We start from the raw sequence: 21,639 nt of genomic DNA, 5'->3' as shown, positions 1-21,639 counted from the left end.
ATATTTATACAGTGGAATACAAAAGTAAAAATGAATGAACTATAGCCAGAAGAATCAATACAGTTTAATCAGTAGAGTTAAAAAAAAGTTGCAATAGAATATATATGAGACCATTTTTTAAAAAAGTTTCATTTAAAAAGCAAAATTAAACAATATATTATTTAATTAATATTTAACTAAACATCTTGTTTAATTAATCAATATTATTTAATTAAACATCTTGTTTAATCAATATATTGATTCACAGTATGTGATAAAAGTATTTTAAAAAGCAGAGAATGAGAATAAACACCGGGAGAATGGTAACCTCTAGGGGTTGGGGTAGGTAAGAACTTTATCTGGTTGAGGAGAAGAGATGAGGAGGAAGGAGAAGGAGAAGTCAGAGTGTTTCCAAGCCAGCGAGATGGACTGGATGTCCACTGCTGGCAGGGAGATGAAGGGAGCCGGGTACAAGGAAAAGAGGACTCCAAGGCTCAGGGCAGCCCCAGCTGATGGCCAGCAAGGGAACAGGGACCTCAGTCCTGCACACAGAAGGACCTAGACTGCCATCAAGCTAAATTTGCTTTAAGCTGATTCTACCCCAGTCTCCCAATCAGAGCCCTGGAAGGCTGACACCTTGATACTGGCCTTGTTAGACCCAGAGCAGAGAAACCAGCCAAGCCAATCTGGACTTCTGATGTACAGATACCGTGAGGTAATAAATTTATGTTGTTTCAGGCCATTAAGTCTGTGGTAATTTGTTACCACAATGGAAAATGAATTATTTATGGATTTTTGTTACCTTTATTAATTTACTTTTCCTGGTGTATTTTGCTGTTCCCTTATAGTTACCTAAGTAAATAGCTTATGTATTTTAAGTTTTCTTTCCAAAAAATATAATAAAAGCATTTAAGCCTATTCCTCTGGGAACCATTTTAATTAAACACCAAATATTTTTATTTATTTTTTTGAGATCAGGGTCTGGCTCTGTTGCCCAGGCTGGAGTGCAATAGTATAATCTCAGCTTACTGTAACTTCTGCCTCCTGGTCTCAAGGGATCTGCGCACCTCATCATCCCAAGTAGCCAGGACAACAGGCGTGCACCACCCTGCCCAGCTAATTTTTGTGTTTTTGTTTTAGAGATGGGGTTCTGCCATGTTGCCCAAGCTGATCTCAAACTCCTGGGCTTAAGCGATCCACTGGTCTCAGCTTTTCAAAGTGCTGGGATCACAGGAGTGAGCAGGGCACTATGCCCAGCCAAGACCCACAGATTTTTAAATAGGTATTCTCTTTATTGCTAATTGTTAGTTCAATCTCTCTCTCTCTCTCTCTCTGTCTTTCTTTTATTTGTAGAGACAGAGTCTCCCTATGTTACCCAGTCTGGTCTTGAACTTCGGAGCTCAAATGATCCTCCCACCTCGGCCTTCGAAAATGCTGGAATTATAGGCATGAGCCAGTGTGCCCAGCCTGATATTTCTTAATTTTACATATTAAGATACAGAGCAGAGTATAAGCTGGTTTTTAGAGAATCCAGATTAAAAGTCATATCTAGTATAGGAAATCTTTATTTCTTATTATTTTATTCTGTGAATTCTGCAATTCTGGTGCCCTCTTAGGCGAAAATAGTTATAATAGAAACAAATGTAAAGAATGTTTAGAAAACATTTATAGTCGCTGGGCGCGGTGGCTCACACCTGTAATCCTAGCACTTTGGGAGGCCGAGGCAGGCGGATCACCTGAGGTCAGGAGTTCAAGACTAGCCTGGCCAACATGGTGAAACCCCATCTCTACTAAAATACAAAAATTAGCCGGGCATGATGGTGAGTGCCTGTAATCCCAGCTACTTGGGAGGCTGAAACAGGAGAATCGCTTGAACCCTGGAGACAGTGGTTGCAGTGAGCCAAGATCGCGGCACTGCACTCCAGCCTGGGCGGCTAAGTGAGACTCTGTCTCAAAAAAAAAAAAAAAAAAAAGAAAGAAAAGAAAACATTTACAGTCTCTGAATTGTTTTTATAACTTGCTTGTAAATACACTGCAATACTGACCTGTAACAAATAGCATATGACAGCTATCAGTCCAACCCAGCTGTGCAGACTGTACATATTGGCTATATTGTTAACATTGTGGTTCTCAAACACGGCCACCACAGCGATAACTGCAAGAATGGCAGCAACTGCATTCAACCCTGCATGGATGGATTTCATCAGGAGCTTGCTGCATTTCCAGGTCCATGGCAGTCTGTAGACGATGATGGCTAGGGAGAGATGAAAGGACACAGAATGTGTTTTGTTTTGTTTTTTAATCAACACAAAATGAACAGTTTGACACACTGGACACTCCCTTTTTGAAACCTTTTTCCCTTGGCTTTTGCTTCTCCCTTCTTCCCCATGTTACCCCTGCCTCTCAGTGGCTCCCTCTAGGGGACGGTGGAGGGGTTCCTTTGCTGGCATTTTCTTCACTCCCAACTTGTGAATGAACCTTGGTGCCTCTGAGGATCGGTCCTAGGGCTTTTTCTCCCTCTGCACTCCCTCTGTGGGTGATCTCATTCACTCTTTCACTGAAATGCTGTCTCCAGGGCAGGGACTCCAAAAAATTTATATCTCCAGCCCAGAACTGTCTTCTAAGCTCCAGACCTGCATAATCCAATGTCTTCTTGGTATTTCCATACAGTGTTTGCTTCCCAGACATCTCAAACTGACCACATCCAAAACCAAATTCCTAATCTTAACAATCTGATTTATGCCTGTTGTCTCCTTTCTTCTTAAAAATGTCTTAGTTTGGCCAGGCCCAGTGGCTCATGCCTGTAATCCCAGCACTTTGAGAGGCTGAGGCAGGGGTATCACTTGAGGTCAGGAGTTCAAGACCAGCCTGGCCAGCATGGTGAAACCCCGTCTCTACTAAAAATACAAAAATTAGCCAGGCATGGGGTGGCATGCACCTGTAATCCCAGCTATTCCGGAGGCCGAGGCATGAGAATCGCTTGAACCCGGGAGGCAGAGGTTGCAGTGAGCCGAGATTGCGCCACTGCACTCCAGCCTGGGCAACAGAGCAAGACAAAAAAAAAAAAAAAAAAAAAAAGGCTTAGTTTGATAAGAAAAAGAAAGGAACAGAAAAACATGCAAATTTAAACCATGCAATAGAGACATACAAATTTAAACCGAGTGAGAATACCTCTACCACATATCTGAATGGCTAAACCTGGAAAACACCAAGTATCAAAATGAATACACAGCAGTCAGAACTCTAATGTTGTACAGATGAGTGCTTTAATGAGAACAAAACTTTGGAAAACTGGCAGTATCTACTTAAGGTAAAGTTATGCATACCTTATTGTCCAGCAATTTCACTCTCGGGTATATGCCAAAAAGAAAATATGTATATATGATCATCAAAAGATACTAGAATATTATTAGCAGTACTATTTATAGTAACCAAAACCTGGAAACTCCCCCAAATGCCCATCATCAATAGAATGAATAAATAAATTTACACCATGGAAAGAAATGATCTACGACTAGAACTAGACCCAGTAATATGGATCAACCTATAATGTCAATCTCAAGAAGCCAGACATTAACAAGTATATAATGTAATTCAATTTATATGAAGTATAGAAACCAGCAAAACTCATCTCTGCATTGGAAAAGTCAGGATAGTAGTTGCCTTCATCGGGAAGGGTATAGCAACTACAATGGAACACACAAGGGATTTTGAAGACTCCTACTAACATTCTGTTTCTCAATCTAGGTGCTGGTTTCACAGGTGTCATAGACAGAAGATTCATCATTCTGCATGTAGAACAAACTCCAATTAAGTTTTTTATGGGCCTGGCGTGGTGGCTCATGCCTGTAATCCCAACACTTTGGGAGGCCGAGGCGGGCAGATCATTTGAGGTCAGGAGTTCAAGACCAGCCTGACCAACATGGCGAAACCCTGTCTCTACTAAAAATACCAAAAAATTAGCCAGGCGTGGTAGTGCACACCTGTAATCTCAGCTACTTGGGAGGCTGAGGCAGAAGAATCACTTGAACCTGGGAGGCAGAAGTTGCAGTGAGCTGAGATCATGCCACTGCACTCCAGCCTGGGTGACAGAGCAAGACTCCATCTCAGAAAAAAAAAAAAAAAAGTTTTTTACAAAGGGTTTTCTTAAGTGTCCTGGTTTAAGCAATAAATTATATGGCCACCTTGACCAACATGCAGTTAATTTTTGTTCTGAAGATAAAATCCTGCCCCATCCATCCCTCCAGTCTGTGTCAGGGAAAATTTAGATATCTGGAAATGTGTGGCAGATTGAAAAAGTTTATAGAATACTTCCTCAGACGATGGATTCCACTATATCAGCAGGGTATCACGTATATTTCTTTTCTTTTCTTTCTCTGTCACCCAGGCTGGAATGTAGTGGTGCGATCACAGCTCACTGCAGCCTTGACCTCCTGGGCCCAGGTGATCCTCCCACCTCAGTCTCCTGAGTAGCTGGGGCTGCAGGCACGCACCACCACACCCAGCTATTTTTTCTATTTTTAGCAGAGATGGGATTCCATCATGTTGCCCAGGCTGGTCTTGAACTCCTGGGCTCAAGTGAACCACCTGCCTCAGCATCCCAAAGTGCTGGGATTACAGGCATGAGCTACAGTGCCTGGCCTCATGTACATTTCTTAATTCCAGAAAATAAAAAGGAGCCTCACTTCACCAAAGGCTTTTATAATTTTAATATATAAAACTTCAGGCCAGGCGCAGTGGCTCATGCCTGTAATTTCAGCACTTTGGGAGGCCGAGGCAGGTGGATCACCTGAGGTCAGGAGTTCGAGACCAGCCTGGCCAACATAGTGAAACCTGGTCTCCACTAAAAATACAGAAATTAGCCGGGCATGGTGGTGGGCACCTGTAATCCCAGCTACTTGGGAGGCTGAGGCAGGAGAATCGCTTGAACTTGGGAGGCGGAGGTTGCAATAAGCCAAGACCGCACCATTGCACTCCAGCCTGGGCAACAGAATGAGGCTCTGTCTCAAAAAACAAACAAACACCCAAGAACTTCATAGGATTATAAAAATATAAGGGATTATCTATTCCTTTTTCAGGCAGAAACACATCTAAACCTACAAAGACAGATGTGAATTCAGCCCCTTTAAAGCTTTCAGCATAGGATGTCATTTTTCCTATTCTTTGGTTCCATTCTAACACTTAACAGTCCTCACCATTAGGACAATATTTCTTTTACTTAATCCCAACCCTGAAGTACTGCTACTTACTAAATTTAGTGTGTATATGGGTATCCTATGAACGTCGATTGGTTATACTTCCTTGAGAATGTGGAGACTTTCTGGATAATCATTTCTATATTCAAGGAATCTTTTCAAATGATTTAATGCAATACCTTAAAAAGTACACTTTTAAAGCAAACTCAAGGCCCCCTCTCACCCCTACTTCATCTTCTCTGAAGGCGTTAATGTGTCTTGCTGTTTCTCCACCGTATCCCCAGAGCCTAAGGCAGCCCTGGACTCAAAGCATGTAGCTCCTCCATAAGTATTTTTTAAATCTCTGTATTTTTCTTTTTGAGATGGAGTTTCACTCTTAGTTGCCCAGGATGGAGTGCAATGGTGCAATCTCGGCTCACTGCAACCTCGACTTCCTGGGTTCCAGAGATTCTCCTGCCTCAGCCTCCTGAGTAGCTGGGATTACACGCCCAGCTAATTTTTTAATTTTTAGTAGAGACGGAGTTTTGCCATGTTGACCAGGCTGATCTTGAACTCCTGACCTCAGGTGATCCGCCCACCTTGGCCCCCCAAAGTGCTGGGATTACAGGTGTGAGCCACTGTGCCTGGCCTAAATTGTTAACTTGACATATAATAATTGTGCATATTTATGCAGTACATAGTAATGTTTCAAAACATACAATGTATAGTGATCAGATCAAGGTAATTAGCATATTTATCACTTCAAACTCATTTCTTTTTGTTGAAAACATTCAATATCCTCTCTTCTAGCTACTTGAAAGCATATAGCATATTATTGTTAACTCTAGTCATCCTACAGTGCTATATAGAACACTAGAACTTATTTTTTAAACTATTTTGAGATTATCGTAGATTCACAAGCAGTTGTAAGAAATAGTACAGAGAAATCTCATATACTCTTCACCCGGTTTTCTCTAACATCTTATATAACTATGGTACCATAGCACAACCAGGAAATTGACATTGATACAATCCTCTGACCTTATTCAGGTTTCTTTTTTTAATTTACTTATTTTTTATTTTTTTCTCTCCCTCCTTCTCCATCCCTTATTCAGATTTCACTAGATTACTTGTGTGTATGTGTGACCCATAAGTATTGTTTAAATAAACAAACACAAAGCACTCTCTACAGACTGATCAAATCTAGAAACTAAATTGATGTCAACTCAAAACACTGTGGTTTCCCCTCCTCATGCTTTTTCTCCTCTAAGCGCACACTACATAATTCTCTAGTTTCCTGGGAAAGCAAATGCCTCTTTACCCAATGACCTAGTGACATTTTATCTACAAAGTGGAGCCTTCTGCAATCTGTGTGTGATCAGGCAATAGTAAAATAAAAATGTGCGATATATGAAGACCTAATAACACATCTCCCCCTTGCCTGCATTGGGCTCATTTATTACACACACATGCACACATGCACACACACACACACACACGCACACACACACACACACACAATTGAGTCCTTGCTAAGTAGTAAGTACCATCTAAGTGCTTCACAGTTTCATTATAATTCTCACCTCAACTCTGTGAAGATAGAATTATTATTACTATTGTACAGAGGAAGCTGAGGCAGAGAGGTTAAGTAGTTTGTCCCTCCTCAATTCATGGTTTAAAATTAATATTGTTGTTTTTTTGTTATCATCATCACCATCATATTATACAAACACCACTCCGGGTAAGGGGTTTTAGATGAGTGAACTTGAAAATCTACATACAGGAAAAAAAAAAAAACTCAGGATTTCAACACTCGAAAAGCAAATTATGAACAATGAACCATAGTAGCATTTTCTCCCCAATCTGGATCATATTATATCAAAAATTCCCAAAATAAAAACTAATCTCTGATATTAAAAGTCAAGAGTAGGCCGGGAGCGGTGGCTCACACTTGTAATCCCAGCACTTTGGGAGGCTGAGGCAGGCAGATCATTTGAGGTCAGGAGTTCAAGACCAGCCTGGCCAACATGGTGAAACTCTGTCTCTGCTAAAAATACAGGCTGGGCACAGTGGCTCATGCCTGTAATCCTAGCACTTTGGGAGGCCAAGGTGGGTGGGTCACTTGAAGTTAGGAGTTTGAGACCAGCCTGGCTAACATGGTGAAATCCCGTCTCCACTAAAAACACAAAAATCAGCTGGGCATGGTGGTGCACGTCTGTAATCCCAGCTACGTGGGAGGCTGAGGCAGGAGGATCGCTTGAACCTGGGAGGCAGAGGTTGCAGTGAGCAGAGATCATGCCACTGCACTCCAGCCTGGGCGACAGAACCAGACTCGTCTCAAAAAAAAAAAACCCAAAAAATTAGCTGGGCGTGGTAGCATGTGCCTGTAATCCCAGCTACTTGGGAGGCTGAGGCAGGAGAATCCCTTGAACCCAGGAGGCAGAGGTTGAGGTGAGCTGAGATCGCACCACTGCACTCCACCCTGCCTGGGTGACACAGTGAGACTCTGTCTAAAAAAAAAAAAAAAAGAGTAACTAACATGATATCATGACTCAAAGGAGTTACAAGGGTTTCTGGGGGGTTCTGATGTGCATAGAATATTGCTTCTTGGTCTGGGTACCCAGATGTGTTCATGTGATAAAAACACATCCCTTCTGATTTAGGTACTTTTGTGCGTGTATGTTGTTCTTCAGTAAAAAGTTTACTTTTAAAAAATGTTGGGGCCAGGCACAGTGGCTCACACTTGTAATCCCAGCACTTTGGGAGGTCAAAGTGGGTAGACTGCTTGAGCCCAGGAGTTCAAGACCAGCTTGGGCAACATGGTAAAACCTCATCTCCACAAAAAAATACAAAAATAAACCAGACCTGGTAGTGTGCGCCTATAGTCCCAACTACTCAGCAGGCTGAGGCAGGAGGATTGCTTGAGCCCAGGAGGTGGAGGTTGTAGTGAGCTGAGATCAAGCCACTGCACTCCAGCCTGGCAACAGAGCAAGACTCTGTCTCAAAAATAAATAAATAAATAAAGCCAAAAATTCAAAGACAACTGTGTTCCCAGTGAAGACTTCTTACTCTTTCTAATACTATGAAGCATCACAGAGAAATGTGTCAAATTTGCTGTAAAACTGAACTTCGCCCCCTTTAAGTGTCAAAACTTGCTTTTTAAAAACCTTTTACATTTACACAAATTGGCTGCACACTAGCTTTCCCTGTCCAGCAGTAGAATGAATAGAATACATTCAATCTTTTATTGATCCTTTGGGGTCATCAATCAAACACCAATTATTATCCTGTTACTCTAAGGGGAAGCCCTTAGGGGTTTCTGAAGCAGGAGAGGTGCTCACCTCTGATCCAAATGAGCCCATATAATTATGGTTTGAGAGTCCCTGGGTCTCTCTAAGAGTTTTTCCATCTCGTTTTGTTTCTGGCTTGAGTTAGGGCACCTACTTCCAACCTCTCTCCTCCATCACTTTGTCTTATCCTTGATTCCCACCAGCTCTAAGTTTTAGCTTATAAAATGTCTTATTTTTATTTATTCATTCATTTATTTTGAGACAGGGTCTCACTCTGTCACCCAGGCTGGAGTGTTGTGGCGCAATCTTGGCTCACTGCAACTTCTGCCTCCTGGGCTCAAGCCACCCTCCCACCTCAGCCTCCAGAGTAATTGGGACTACAGGTGTATGCCACTACACCCAGCTAACAGCTTATAAAATTCTATGTTGCTAAAAATCTTAACATTTGTTAAATCTGGGTCGTGGGTACTTAGGGATCTATTATGTTTTTTCTTATGGTTGAAAGAGCTCACTCCAGTTTTAAAGTTAAAACAATATTTTCATAAGCCTGCAAACCCACTAGCCAATTAGTCTTACCTACTCAATAGGCGGCTTGCAGAGATTTGAGGGGCTCTCACACAAGTGAGGCAGGTGACCTCTAGCACATGGAGTTTTCACAGCATCTATCCTGGCTACATAGAGGCTCTGCTGCAAAGCTCAATATGCTTCAAAATGCTCTCTGGATAAATGAACGATAAATGCAAAATGTTGCATTTGCATAAGCTGTTTACATGCTTTTTAAAATGTATAAGTAACTGAAATATGGTGGACTTTGGGAGAAAAGGGCAATCTTAACAAATCAAGCCATATTTCCTAAACAAGAATCTATTCTCAACCGTTATAAAAACTGCCTGGAGAGTGGAATTTAAATATTTCTTGCTTCTTTGGCTTGGCACTTACCTAGACACCATTCCTGAGGTTCAATGAGAAGGAAGAAAAAGGTCCCCTAAGCCCACAAGAAGGGGAAATGGTATAAAACAGCTACTTGTGACTGAAACAAGGGTTTGCTGTTAGAGGCTCTAGTTGGCATTCCATTTCTCCCAGAAAATGAGGGGAAATACAAACATTATATATGAGAAATACATTTTAAATCCTTTAAAATAAAAGATATTGATGGTGGAACATGCTAGCATGATAAAAAGAAAGAAAGGGAGGGAGGAAGAAATGAAAACCTGTGTATAATTATCTTAAGACAATGAAGAGAAAAATACAGTAACTTGAATTTGGGTTTAATTATTAGAAAATGTCGGCTGGGTGCGGTGGCTCACGCCTGTAATCCCAGAACTTTGGGAGGCCAAGACAGGCAGATCTCTTAAGGTCAGGATTTCAAGACCATCCTGGCCAATGTGGTGAAACCCCGTCTCTATAAAAAAATACAAAAATTAGCTGGGCATGGTGGCGCACACCTGTAGTCCCAGTGAGCCACTCCAACCTAGGCAACAGAGCTGGTGTTTCTGTCTCAGGAAAAAAAAAAAAAAAAAGAAAAAGAAAGAAAGAAAAGAAAATGTCTCAGCTCCTTGTTGCATAACCAAAACTTGGGAATATGTGAAAATGTATACTCTCTAAAATGTAATCTCTGGTTTGACACCAGCTTTCCATCCATATACCATCACAAAACTATTTATATACACAAGTTTGTCTTAGAGCAGGCAGTGCAAATTTAGAATCTGTCAAAGTGTGTGTGGTAGGGGAGGAGTGCTTAGAGGGAGAGAAATGTCCCCAAACATGGAAAACATTTTGATTCTAGTTCTTCTGTGTTTAAATCTTGTGACTCATGAGGGTGGGAACATGTCTATCTTGTTCACTGTCACATCCCAGTATTTAGCATAGAGCTTGGCATATAGTAGGAATGCAGTAAGTATGTTTTTGTTTTTGTTTTCTGAGACAGAGTCTCTCTCTTTGTCACCCAGGCTAGAGTGCAGTGGCGGGATCTCGGCTCACTGCAACCTCCGATTCCCAGGTTCAAGCAATTCTCATGCCTCAGCCTCCAGAGTAGCTGGGATTACCGACGAGCACTACCATGCCTGGCTAATTTTTGTATTTTTAGTAGAGATAGAGTATCACCATGTTGGCCAGGCTCGTCTCGAACTCCTGACCTCAAGTGATCTGCCCACCTTGGCCTCCCAAAGTGCTGGGATTACAGGCGTGAGCCACCATGCCCAGCCCAAATAATTCTAAATAAAGCACAGGAATAATTGTTAATAAAGCACAGTAGTTCATTCGGTATTCCCAGCAAATGAGCAAATCCTCTTTTACTTTTTTTACAATTTATTTTTTTAATTAAGAGAGTTGACAATTAAAAATTGCATATATTTGTGCTATACAACATATTTCCATATATATATACACACACACACACACACACACATCGTGAAATGGTTAAATCAAGCTAATTAACATATCCATCACCTCACACACTTATTTTTTAGTCTTCTTTTTTTTTGAGACAGAGTCTCACTATGTCGCCCAAGCTGGAGTGCAGTGGCATGATCTTGGCTCACTGCAACCTCTGCTTCCTGGGCTCAAGATATTCTCCTGCCTCAGCCTCCCAAATAGCTGGGATCACGGGTGCACACCACCATACCCGGCTAATTTTTGTATTTTTTTGTAGAGACAGGGTTTTGCCGTGATGTTCAGGCTGGTCTCCAACTCCTGGGCTCAAGTGATTCTCCTGCCTCAGCCTCCCAAAGTGCTAGAATTACAGGCATAAGCCACCATGCCAGACCCATAAAATGCACAAATCAAAAAACTCAAGAAAAATTGTACTGCTGATGCAAGTATTAGCTAATAGAAGACCAAATGGCCCTTTCAAATAAGTAAAAAGCATTCTGCACTTGGACCCACTGAACAACTTGAAGTGAATTCAAAAATAAAATAAGAGTAAGTTATTGAGTTTGAAGTACACTGGAATTTTAAAACACTTATGAATTCTACTTAAACATGGTGTGCCCATTACACTTCCCTTCCCTCTTTGAATAAAGTATTATTTCACTCTCCTTGGCAGAATGCTCAGAACAGGATTATCAGTCTCCACAACTCATTTCCCTCTGCACGCAAGAGCTTACCAGATTCTATCCAAAGGACCTTAAGTTTAAATGAAAAAGCAAAGAATCTTCTTTAAATAAACTTCTTGAAAAGATTCCTGCAGTGGCTGTCAAAGAGAATTAGAGCTTTGAAATATGTCTGTGCATTCAAACTGTCTCACAGCATGAATGTCATGAAACTGAAAATCTCTGGAAAGTCAAAATGAAGGAAGTGATTCAGATGATTTGGAAGATATTTTTAGCCCTAGAAACATCTCTGAGTGATTAAAATCCTCGCAAAGGCAGCTACTTGGTACCAAATACATGTAGAAAAAGAAAAAATTCAATTAATTGACTACACATTTAAAAATATTCAGAAATTGTGTGTTTTCAGAAAGATCAGCTATATTTTCTTGTGCCTCATATCAATATTATGACAGATTAGAAAGGGTACTGGCTCTGATACTACCTAGTTGTCTGACCCTGGCCAGACATTTGGTCTCTAAAATGAAGGGTAGAACTTAAGGTCCCAGCCAGCTCTAGATATTTAAGGATCAATATAACCTACATTTCTAAACAAAACAACAAAAAACCCCATCATAATTTGAGCTGAGATGGTGCAGTGGTTCACAACTGTAATCCCAGCACTTTGAGAGGGGTGGAAGAGTCACTTGGGCCCGGGAGGTTGAGGCTGCAGTGAGTCATGATTTCACCACTACACTCCAGCCTGGCTGACAGAGCAAGACCCTGTATCAAAACAAACAAGCAAAAAGAAAGAAACCATAACTTGTGTCCAACCAAATCAAATGGGAACAGCTTGCAGACCGAGCTGTATCATATTTGTTTTACACAGTGTCTGGCACAGAGTAAGTACTTAATAAATACGTTAATTAAATGGATAGGATAATATGAAGAAATTGAATGAACAACAACAACAACAACAAAAACTTAGAAAAGTACAGCCGAAGTCTGTATAGTCATTTCAAAGCTTGTTTTGACCTTTTAAGGAAGTTTCTATATAAAGAAAAAAGTTATAACAAAGATTTCTAGTCTTTCTTTTGTTCTTTTTTTTTTTTTTTTTTTTTTTGAGACAGGGTCTTGTTCTATTCCCCAGGCTGGAGTGCAGTGGCATGGTCACGGCTCACTGCAGCCTCGACCTCCCAGGCTCAAGTGATCTTCCAGCCTCAGCCTCCTGAGTAGCTGGGACTTACCAACACACACCAGCACGCCTGGCTAATTTTTGCATTTTTTTTGTAGAGATGTGGTTTCACCATGTTGCCCAGGCTTGTCTCCCTACTTGGCTTCCCAACGTCCTGGGATTACAGGCATGAGCCACTGTGCCTGGCCCTCTATCTTTCTTAAAAAGGAAGAATGTTCTACCTTTTAAGGGAAAAATTTAAAACCTCGCAAAGTCAAGTCAGAAAACCCTAGCAGGAGTCACCTGTAAACTGGAAGCTATGGACTGGAATTTGTTCCAAAGATGTTGTTTTGTTTGATCAGCCCAATGTTTTGGGGGTTTTGTTTTGTTTTCGTGACTGGTTTAGTTTTTGTTTGAACCAATTTTTTTTAAAATCTGGATTCTCTCAGGAGAATGACAAGCCCTGGCCACCTTGGACTGGCATCCTCAGGTAGCCACGATCCACTGGGGCTAAGTGGAAGCTTCCTGTTTTGCCAGGAGTGAGCACTCTCTAGTTCCCTACAGTTCCCACCTCTCACACAAGTGTACACCTATACTCTGCTGCATGAGGATTTGACCTTTAATTAACTGTCCTAGTAAACAGATAAAGTGGTTTGTCACCAGTTATTAGGCAACGCTGGTTATAATAAAAACTGACCCAGTTGGTAAACTGTGTCTGGACTAAGAGAAACAATGAAAAATCTGTAAATACCTGATGACGATGCCAATACTTTGGGCTTCCCAGAGTGCAGTGATAGCTGTTATAGCCTATATTAATCCCCTAGAGCTACTATAACAAATTACCAGAAATCTAGTAACTTAAAACAACATATTTATTCTCTCACAGTTCTGGAGGCCAGAAATTAAAAATCAAGGTGTTAACAATAGCAGGATGGTCCTGAGGGAGAAGCCATGCCATACCCTCTTCGGCCTCTAGGGGCGCCGACAAGTCTCCATTTTCCTTGGCTTGTGGCCAAATCACTCCAATCTCTGCCTGTCTTCACATAGCCTTCCTCTCTGTGTGTCTTTGTCTTAAATCTCCTTCTCCTTTCTCTTATAAGGGCACCAGTCATAGGATTTAGAGCCCACTCTAAATCCAGGGTGATCTCATCTTGAGATCCATAGTTAACATCTGCAAAGATCCTATTTCCAAGTAACGTCACATTCATGGATACCTGGGATCAGGATTTAGACATACCTTTTTGGGGGGCACTATTCAACCTACTACCTATCCCTTGCAGGGATCATAGAACTAGGCATACAGAGTACTACAAAAGACAATGGTTCCTATGGGGCATGGGAACTTTAAGCTCCGATCTCACCAGTGCAGATCTCATCTCCTGGTGCCCGAGCTGTTACCTGAGGAAAGGATAGCTTACTGAGGGCTATGATGACTGCTGCTGCAAGGATGCCCACTGCCACTGCCCAGCCACTGTCCTGCCAGCAAGCTCTGGCTTCTGTCCTACATCCTTCTGAGTAGACCAGTGTCCAGCATGGTCTCAATAGTCTCTCATGTCATGTCTATTTTTTTTCTTTTTTTTTTTTTTTTGAGACAGAGTTTCGTTCTTGTTGCCCAGGCTGGAGTGCAATGGCATGATCTCAGCTCACCGCAACCTCCATCTCCTGGGTTCAAGTGATTCTCCTGCCTCAGCCTCCTGGGTAGCTGGGATTACAGGTATGCACCACCCTGCCTGGCTAATTTTGTATTTTTAGTAGAGATGGGGTTTCTCCATGTTGGTCAGGCTGGTCTCGAACTCCCGACCTCAGGTGATCCACCCGCCTTGGCCTCCCAAAGTGCTGGGATTACAGGCGTGAGCCACACCCCTGGCAGTAGTCTCTCGTGTCTGAATGTTTAGTTGAATCCAGAAAGACACCCTGGTGGGTGCTGTATACTAGTATACTAAATCTACTTCACCTATTTACTTTGTACACCAATCCTTGTTGGTGTGACCCTCTGGTTTAAAGAATTGGCCAAACTTCCATCAATTTAGTAAATACTCATTGAATGTTTATTATGTGTTAGGTAATGCTATGGATACAGCATTGAAGAAAACAGACAAAATCCCTTCCTTCTGGGAGCTTATATTCTAGTAGGAAAAGACAGACGATAAATTAATAGTCAGTGATCAGAATTTAGATAATACTGTATTTTGAATTCAGAGTCTATAAGATTTTCTAGTGAAATGGCTGAGAAGTATGGAAGAGAAGAATCACAGATGACTGCATAATTTCGTCCTGAACGGCTACCAGGATAAAGTTGCCATTTACTGAGATGGTGGAACCTATGGGAGGAGTTGGTTTTGCAGGCATGAGGAAGATCAAGAGCTGAGATTTGGACATGCCTATTTGATATTCAAGTAGAGAGTTTGAGTAGGCAAATAGACATTTGGGTTTGGAGTTCAGGGAAGAGTCTGGGCTGAATATACAAATTTGAGAGGGTTCAGTGTATAGATAGTACTTAAAGCCAAGAAGAGACTGGATAAGATTGACCACCAAAGAAGTGAGTGTAGAAAAAAAGTGGTCAGAAGACTGAGGCTTGAGCACTCTAACCTGAAGTCATCAGGAAGATGAGGAAGAACCAGCAAAGGAGACTGAGGATTGGGCAGCCAGGAAAGAGAGAAGAGCCATGAGAATCAGGTGTCCTGGAAGCCACCCAACTTACCAGGTGAAGAAAGAGAAGCCAAGTAAAGAAAGTGTCCCGGCCAGACGCGGTGGCTCACACTTGTAATCCCAGCACTTTGGGAGGCTGAGGCAGGCGGATCACCTGAGGTCAGGAGTTCAAGACCAGCCTGACCAACGTGGAGAAACCCCGTCTCTACTAAAAATACAAAATTAGCTGGGCATCGTGGTGCATACCTGTAATCCCAGCTACTCTGGAGGCTGAGGCAGGAGAATCACTTGAACCCAGGAGGCAGAGGTTGCAGTGAGCTCAAATCACACCATTGCACTCTAGCCTGGGCAACAAGAGCAAAACTCCATCTCAAAAACAAAAATAAGAAAAAAAAAAAGTGTCCCAAGGAGGAGTGAGGGGTCAATTATGTCAAATGCTGCCTTCCACTCAAACACTATGAGGACTGAGAATTGACCAATGGAATTAGCAACATGAGAAAGAACAGGAAGAAAGCAACTAGAAACTGCAGGTATGGACAAAAATTTCAAAAAGTTTGTAGTAAGGCAAGCAGAGAATTGAGGCAGTAGCTGAGAGACATACAGGGTCAAGAGTGATTTTGTTTTGGTTTGCTTTGTTTTGTTTTCGAAGATGATAGAAATTATAACATGTTGGAAATAAGCCAGTTGGGGGAGAAACTTAATGATGCAGAAAAAGGAGGGAGAACTGGGATGAAGGGAAGAGGAGGTACAGATTGTACTTAAGCAGCAACATTCTCATCAGCTAGAGGCCTCAGAATAAAGATGCATTTCCAGTGCAATATGATGTCCATTCTTCCTGGAGGTTGACTAAGCCAGTGCTTTTAAACTGGCTGAACAGGAGAATCACTAGGGAAAAGCGAGGGTGTGTTTACTTTAGACACTATTATTATTGTCACAAATAAGTGGCTGTAAATTGCATTTTGTTACTAACAATCCAATGATGGTACAGAAATAATCACTCATTCATTCAACAACCACTTACTCGTCTACCATGTGCCAGTTCTCAGTGTTATTCTAGGTACTGGGGATATAGCACTGAGCATCACAGTCATATCTAAAACATTTTTATTGGTTGCATTATTTAAAAATCTATGTGTATTTATTTACAACAAAAAAATATGTTGGGGATTTTTTTGTGGTTTCGGTCACAAAATTTCTTTAAATCATCTCTTTACGCTTTGTAAAAACCCTTGTATCACTAAGATTGATAGGTTTTATTATCAATGGTGTCCCTGAAGCTTCTTTTAGAGTAGGTATTTGGGGCACTTTCTCCATTATCTTATTTGCTGGGTTTTACCCCAAGAGCCTTTTCAAGTCTATTTAAGTAATCTTGGAATGTGGTCACTTTTAGATAAATTAATAGGATATCCCAACTGCATTTTAAGAACTGCTCTTAATTTCTGTTAGTCTTTTAAATGTTACTTAAAGGTAGTTATATTCTCTCACGAAATCAACTTGAGATCACTAAACTATTTAATTTCTCTCCCTTCAGTTTATACAGTAAAAGGAGTTCTACACAGGAAAGGAAGGAGTATAGAATTGCCAAGATTTCTTTTCGCCAAATTTAGACACCTGAATTTTCTACCTTTCACTAAAGAACACATTCCACCTTGCTGAACCTTTTAAAAGGTCAACAGCCACTTTGACAGCGTTTGTTTCAGGCTTTTCTGTGGCCTTCTTTTCAAGGTTCGTTTCTCTGATTTCCTAGTAGTGTACTTATTTCATGGGAAACATTTCTTTCAGAGGAGCACAAAGCCTCTTCTAAACCCTTCCTCATTCATGTTAGAGTCTGTTAGCTAGATTTCCCACTAGTTTAAAATTTTATTTTAGTTTTAGATTTCCCATGAGCTGTTATACTTTAATTTAGAATATATACATATTCCAAAATATACTTGGAGTATGGGAGGTGGGGAGAGAGAGAGGGAAAGGAAGGGAGAGGGAGAGGGAGAGAGGGACACAGAGGAGAAAATGGGACAAGGAGAGAGAGGGTGAGCAAGAAAGGGAAAGGGGAATAAAGAAGGAGAGGGAGATTTGTTTTGTAACTTCTATGTTAGCTTTGCTTCTTTGGAGTTTACCTTTTTTTTTTTTTTTTTTTGAGACAGAGTCTCACTCTGTTTCCCAGGCTAGAGTGCAGTGGCACAATCTTGGCTCACTGCAACCTCCACCTCCCAGGTTCAAGCAATTCTCCTGTCTCAGACTCCTGAGTACCTGGGATTACAGGTGCCTGCCACCACGCCCAGCTAATTTTCGTATTTTTAGTAGAGACAGTGTTTCACCATGTTGGCCAGGCTGGTCTCGAACTCCTGACCTCAGGCGATCCACTCACCTCGGCCTCCCAAAGTGCTGGGATTACAGGCGTGAGCCACCGTGCCCGGCCAGAGCTTACTTCTTTTTTTTTTTTTGAGACGGGAGTTTCGCTCTTGTTGCCCAGGCTGGAGTGCAATGGCGAGATCTCGACTCACCGCAACCTCCGCTTCTCGAGTTCAAGCAATTCTCCTGCCTCAGCCTCCCAAGTAGCTGGACTGTGCCGGCCCAGAGCTTACTTCTTAAAGGTGTTTCAAAGGACTTATACTTGTTCTTAGTTTCAAATATTGTTTACTATTTGTATATTGCATTTCTCAAGCATTTTATACTTAGAGTAATAACTGTACTTTAGCCTTCCCATCTCCAAATATTTGTGTATTACAGAAGAGAAGAACTCCATTACATCGTGTTCTTTGTTAGAGACTGAAATCTCATAGCCTAAAATTTTCCTCCTTGCAGCGATCACACACGGTAAAAAAAAGTGTTATAACATGGCGAGTCTGTAACGTGTGGGTCCCTCGCAGCCTATAAAGTTTATTTATTACTCCCCCTCCTTCCACTGGCGCCTTCCTAATACTTAGGGTGAGGAATGTGGGTGGGTGGGCCAAGATATGAAAGAACTGGGGAGAACTATGCATGTGCCTACATGTATGAAAACATTTATGCTCATGTCAATTAAATGCATTACATGATTAAAGTGATTTGCACATCCAGGATCCAAACAGGAAACAGGATGAGTAATGACGGGACAAACTCTGGACCATTGATACAAATACAGTAATTGAACCTAAAGAAAACAAGATCGGCCGGATACGGTGGCTCACATCTGTAATCTCAGCAGTTTGGGGGGCTGAGGCAGGCGGATCACTTGAGGTCAGGAGTTTGAGACCAGCCTGGCCAACATGGTGAAACCCCGTCTCTACTAAAAATACAAAAATCAGCTGGGCGTGGTGGTAGGCATCTGTAATCCCAGCTACTGGGGAGGCTGCGGCAGGAGAATTGCTTGAACCTGGGAGGCGGAGGTTGCAGTGAGCCAAGATCGCGCCACTGCACTCCAGCCTGGGCGACACAGCAAGACTCCGTCTTGAAAGAAAGAAAAAAAGAAACAAGATTTTCATAAGAGCAGCAGATGAAAATTGCCAAAATTTACACATTTTTGTCCAAGAGTTAAGTATGAACAGATTAAGAGAAGTACAAAGTTTAGAGAAATTAAAAAACCTTTTAGGAAAACTGTATACTGGACTCTAACATGAATGAAGAGTTTCAAAACTTATTTTAGATGAAGGTTTTCGCTGTCTAAAAAGATTTGGCAGAATTGCCAAATCTTTTATGGCATATTGCCATAAAAGCAGAGAATCCAACTTTGACGATAAGGTCACTGAAAAGACTTAAAACAACTTTCATGGGTAAGTTACATAACTTCTCTGCCTCAGTTTACTCTTACATACATGTGACAATAATGCACTTAGTGGTCACACAGCATGCAATCACTATTAGCTATTCTGATGTCTTCTCCTCTGTGGTAAGTCAGGCAACGAGTAATATCACTTGTGTTTCCCTTACCCTCAATTATGAGAAGATATTCTAAGACCTCCAGAAAGCTTTTTGGTATTAGAAGCTGCTCTGAAGAGTTGGGTAGAAGAGGAGACTGGCTCTAACCTTTGAGCAAACAAGGTGTAGACAGCTCTGGGCCAAACTTAAGGGCTCCACCATGAAGGAAAGAGTGCTTCTGACAGTTACTTTGGAACTTGAGTATGTTTTTCTCTTAGAAGAGTAGTGGCAAAATAACTGAGAGTTACGCAACGAAATGCCGTAGGTGCCCAGTGGTGCTCACACCCTGATGCCGATCTCACACCAGGGAAGCCTTTGAATGCTGAGGGTTAGTAACACCTTCCACTACATTCCAGAGTAGGAGAATGCTGGCCACACTTGCGAAAGCTGCAGTACAAATTTAAAACAACCAACAAAAACAAAAGCCAAATCACTTTTCTTTAGGAATGAGGTCAGCGCTCTTTTGCACACTCGTTTGTGGGGAGTTAAATATTTGATGAAGAAAAGGCAGCCTGCCCGGAGGCAAAGCTAGAGATTTCGGCCAGTGGGCATATCTTTCCAAACCCTTGCTACTCCTCTCCATTATTTTCTGCGACACAACCCCACTCCACCCCTTGCTGCCTTTCTCTAACTACTTTCTCAAGGCCGTGCCTTTGGGGAAGTGGTTACAAATAAATGGTGTTTGCGCCAAAAGCGAAACCGAAGGAAGCTGTCAGGACATTGTGAGAGGCACTACACAACGACAACAAACACTGCCAGCGACTGCTGAGCCCCACCCCCGCGCCAGCCTCAGCCCAGAGAATGCAGGCCCGGGGCTGGCTCGCTGCGGGCCAAACACGGACGCAGCTCGCGCCGGGGGCATCCCGAGCAGAGGCATCCCTCGGTGCCAGGCAGCCGCGGGCCCTCTCCGGGCATCTCCCACCCGGAATGCTGGGCCAGTGCCCAATAGGAAGCCCCGAGGGGGAACTTTCGCCACTCTGCTGCCACACAAACAAGTCGGGCTCAAGACCGTCCAATGACTGGGCAGGGCGGCGAAACACTTTGAAGTCCTGGCAGCTTCCCGGACTCGACTGAGTTTAACACTCCAGGAGGAGAGGAACCCAGGGAGGATGCTTCACTCGCCCTCGCTTGGCCAGCCCCTTCACCCAGGGCCGAGGATGTTACAAATACGGGCAAATTCTCGCTCCGGCAATCTTTTCCCTGCTGCCTTCCCCTCCTCATCTGCAGCCTGGAAGCAAGTCCAGCAAAAGGCTGAGGCGAAAGTGTTTCCGCGCCCCCAATTGCGCAGGCTCGGTCCACAGGGGCCACTTTCCGGGGGGCGTGGGCTGCAGCGGCCCAACTGCGCCGCGCTCCGGCATCGCGCCCGGGCTCAAGTTTCTGGGTCTTGGAGGCCCCTCCAATGCGTCCTAGCCAGTCGCCGCAAAGAGTTAACCAAGCGGGGCCGGCCCCGCTCCGCCGCCCCCAGCAGCGCGTCTCCACCGCGCACCCCCGGCCCCGCGTTCACTGCTATCCGCCCGAACCGCAGCTCTGTCCCGCCCCAGAGCCAGCCAGCCTCCCTCCCGCCCCGCCGACTTGGCTTCCTGCGCGCTCCTCACCGCACTCCTCCGGGCCCCGCGATCCTCCAGCACTTCCTCAGCTGGAAAGGGCTTCACGGAGGACCCTCTGCCCCCGCCGCTCTCCCCGCTTTCCTCCCCGCACCCCCCAGGAGGTGCCAGTACCGATGCCCTGGATGAAGACGAAGCCGGTGACCATGAGCACCGGGTGCCAGTTAAACTCTAGTGCGCTCCCGTCCCAGCCAAGCCCTTCTCGGTAGTGGAGGACCCAGACGAGGGTGAAGATCACCGACAGGAAGCCGACGAGCAGTGCCGACCCCAGCAGCGCCAGGAAGCGCCAGTAGCCCTCCATGGCCATCAGCGCCCCATACTCCGCACCGCGGGGGCCACAAGAACTTGGAGAGGCGGCGGCAGCCCTCTGGGTAGTGGCCGGGCGGCGGGACCGGGGCGTCGACTTCTTGGGGCTGTCTCCGCCTGCAGGGAGGGACTTTCTGGGCTGCTGGCCCGGAATGTGGGGCCCCTTGGGGGTGGGGAGCTGGCCCCAACTCAGAAACGGGCCCCACCCCCGGGATCACGCGGCCGCCGAGGGCGCTCACTGCCTGGTGGCCTCACACTCTCCCTCGCCCAGCATCCAAGCTCGCAGAGGGCTTCAGTAACAGACCTAGTTAGTTGCTCAAAGAGAAAATTCCGAGGATTTTATACTCACCACTTGCTTTTAACGCTTCCCATGTCTCGTCCTTATTTGTGGGGAGGCTGAGTAGGGCAGTGGTGCGCCCTCTTGGTTAAGAGAAGAGAGGGACCCGTTGGGTAAGGTTATGTGTGTGCTTTTAACTACTAATGAAGCCTCCTTAGCCACAGTGCTAGAGAATTGGCTGTCTCTGACATCAAAGGGTGTTAAGG

At 43.5% G+C, this 21,639-nt stretch overlaps 1 protein-coding gene across 2 annotated transcripts in view; it reads right to left on the bottom strand.

Moving 5' to 3' along the window:
- The window catches only part of CYBRD1 (cytochrome b reductase 1), a 35,529-nt gene extending 14,290 nt beyond the window's left edge, over nt 1-21,239 (bottom strand). Inside the window, 2 exon segments of one of the 2 annotated variants that reach the window (NM_001132244.1) lie at nt 2,025-2,233; nt 20,905-21,167. In NM_001132244.1, the coding sequence (NP_001125716.1) occupies nt 2,025-2,233; nt 20,905-21,097 (402 nt within the window). In that variant the 5' untranslated portion in view covers nt 21,098-21,167. 2 annotated transcript variants of the gene reach the window in all.
- Between the last annotated feature and the right edge of the window lie 400 nt (nt 21,240-21,639).

This window comes from Pongo abelii, chromosome 11 (genome assembly GCF_028885655.2).
Source record: "Pongo abelii isolate AG06213 chromosome 11, NHGRI_mPonAbe1-v2.0_pri, whole genome shotgun sequence".
In the NCBI taxonomy this organism is placed as follows: Eukaryota; Metazoa; Chordata; class Mammalia; order Primates; family Hominidae; genus Pongo; species Pongo abelii.
Note: the sequence above shows the minus strand (reverse complement) of the source record. Positions and strands in the feature narration are given on the sequence as shown.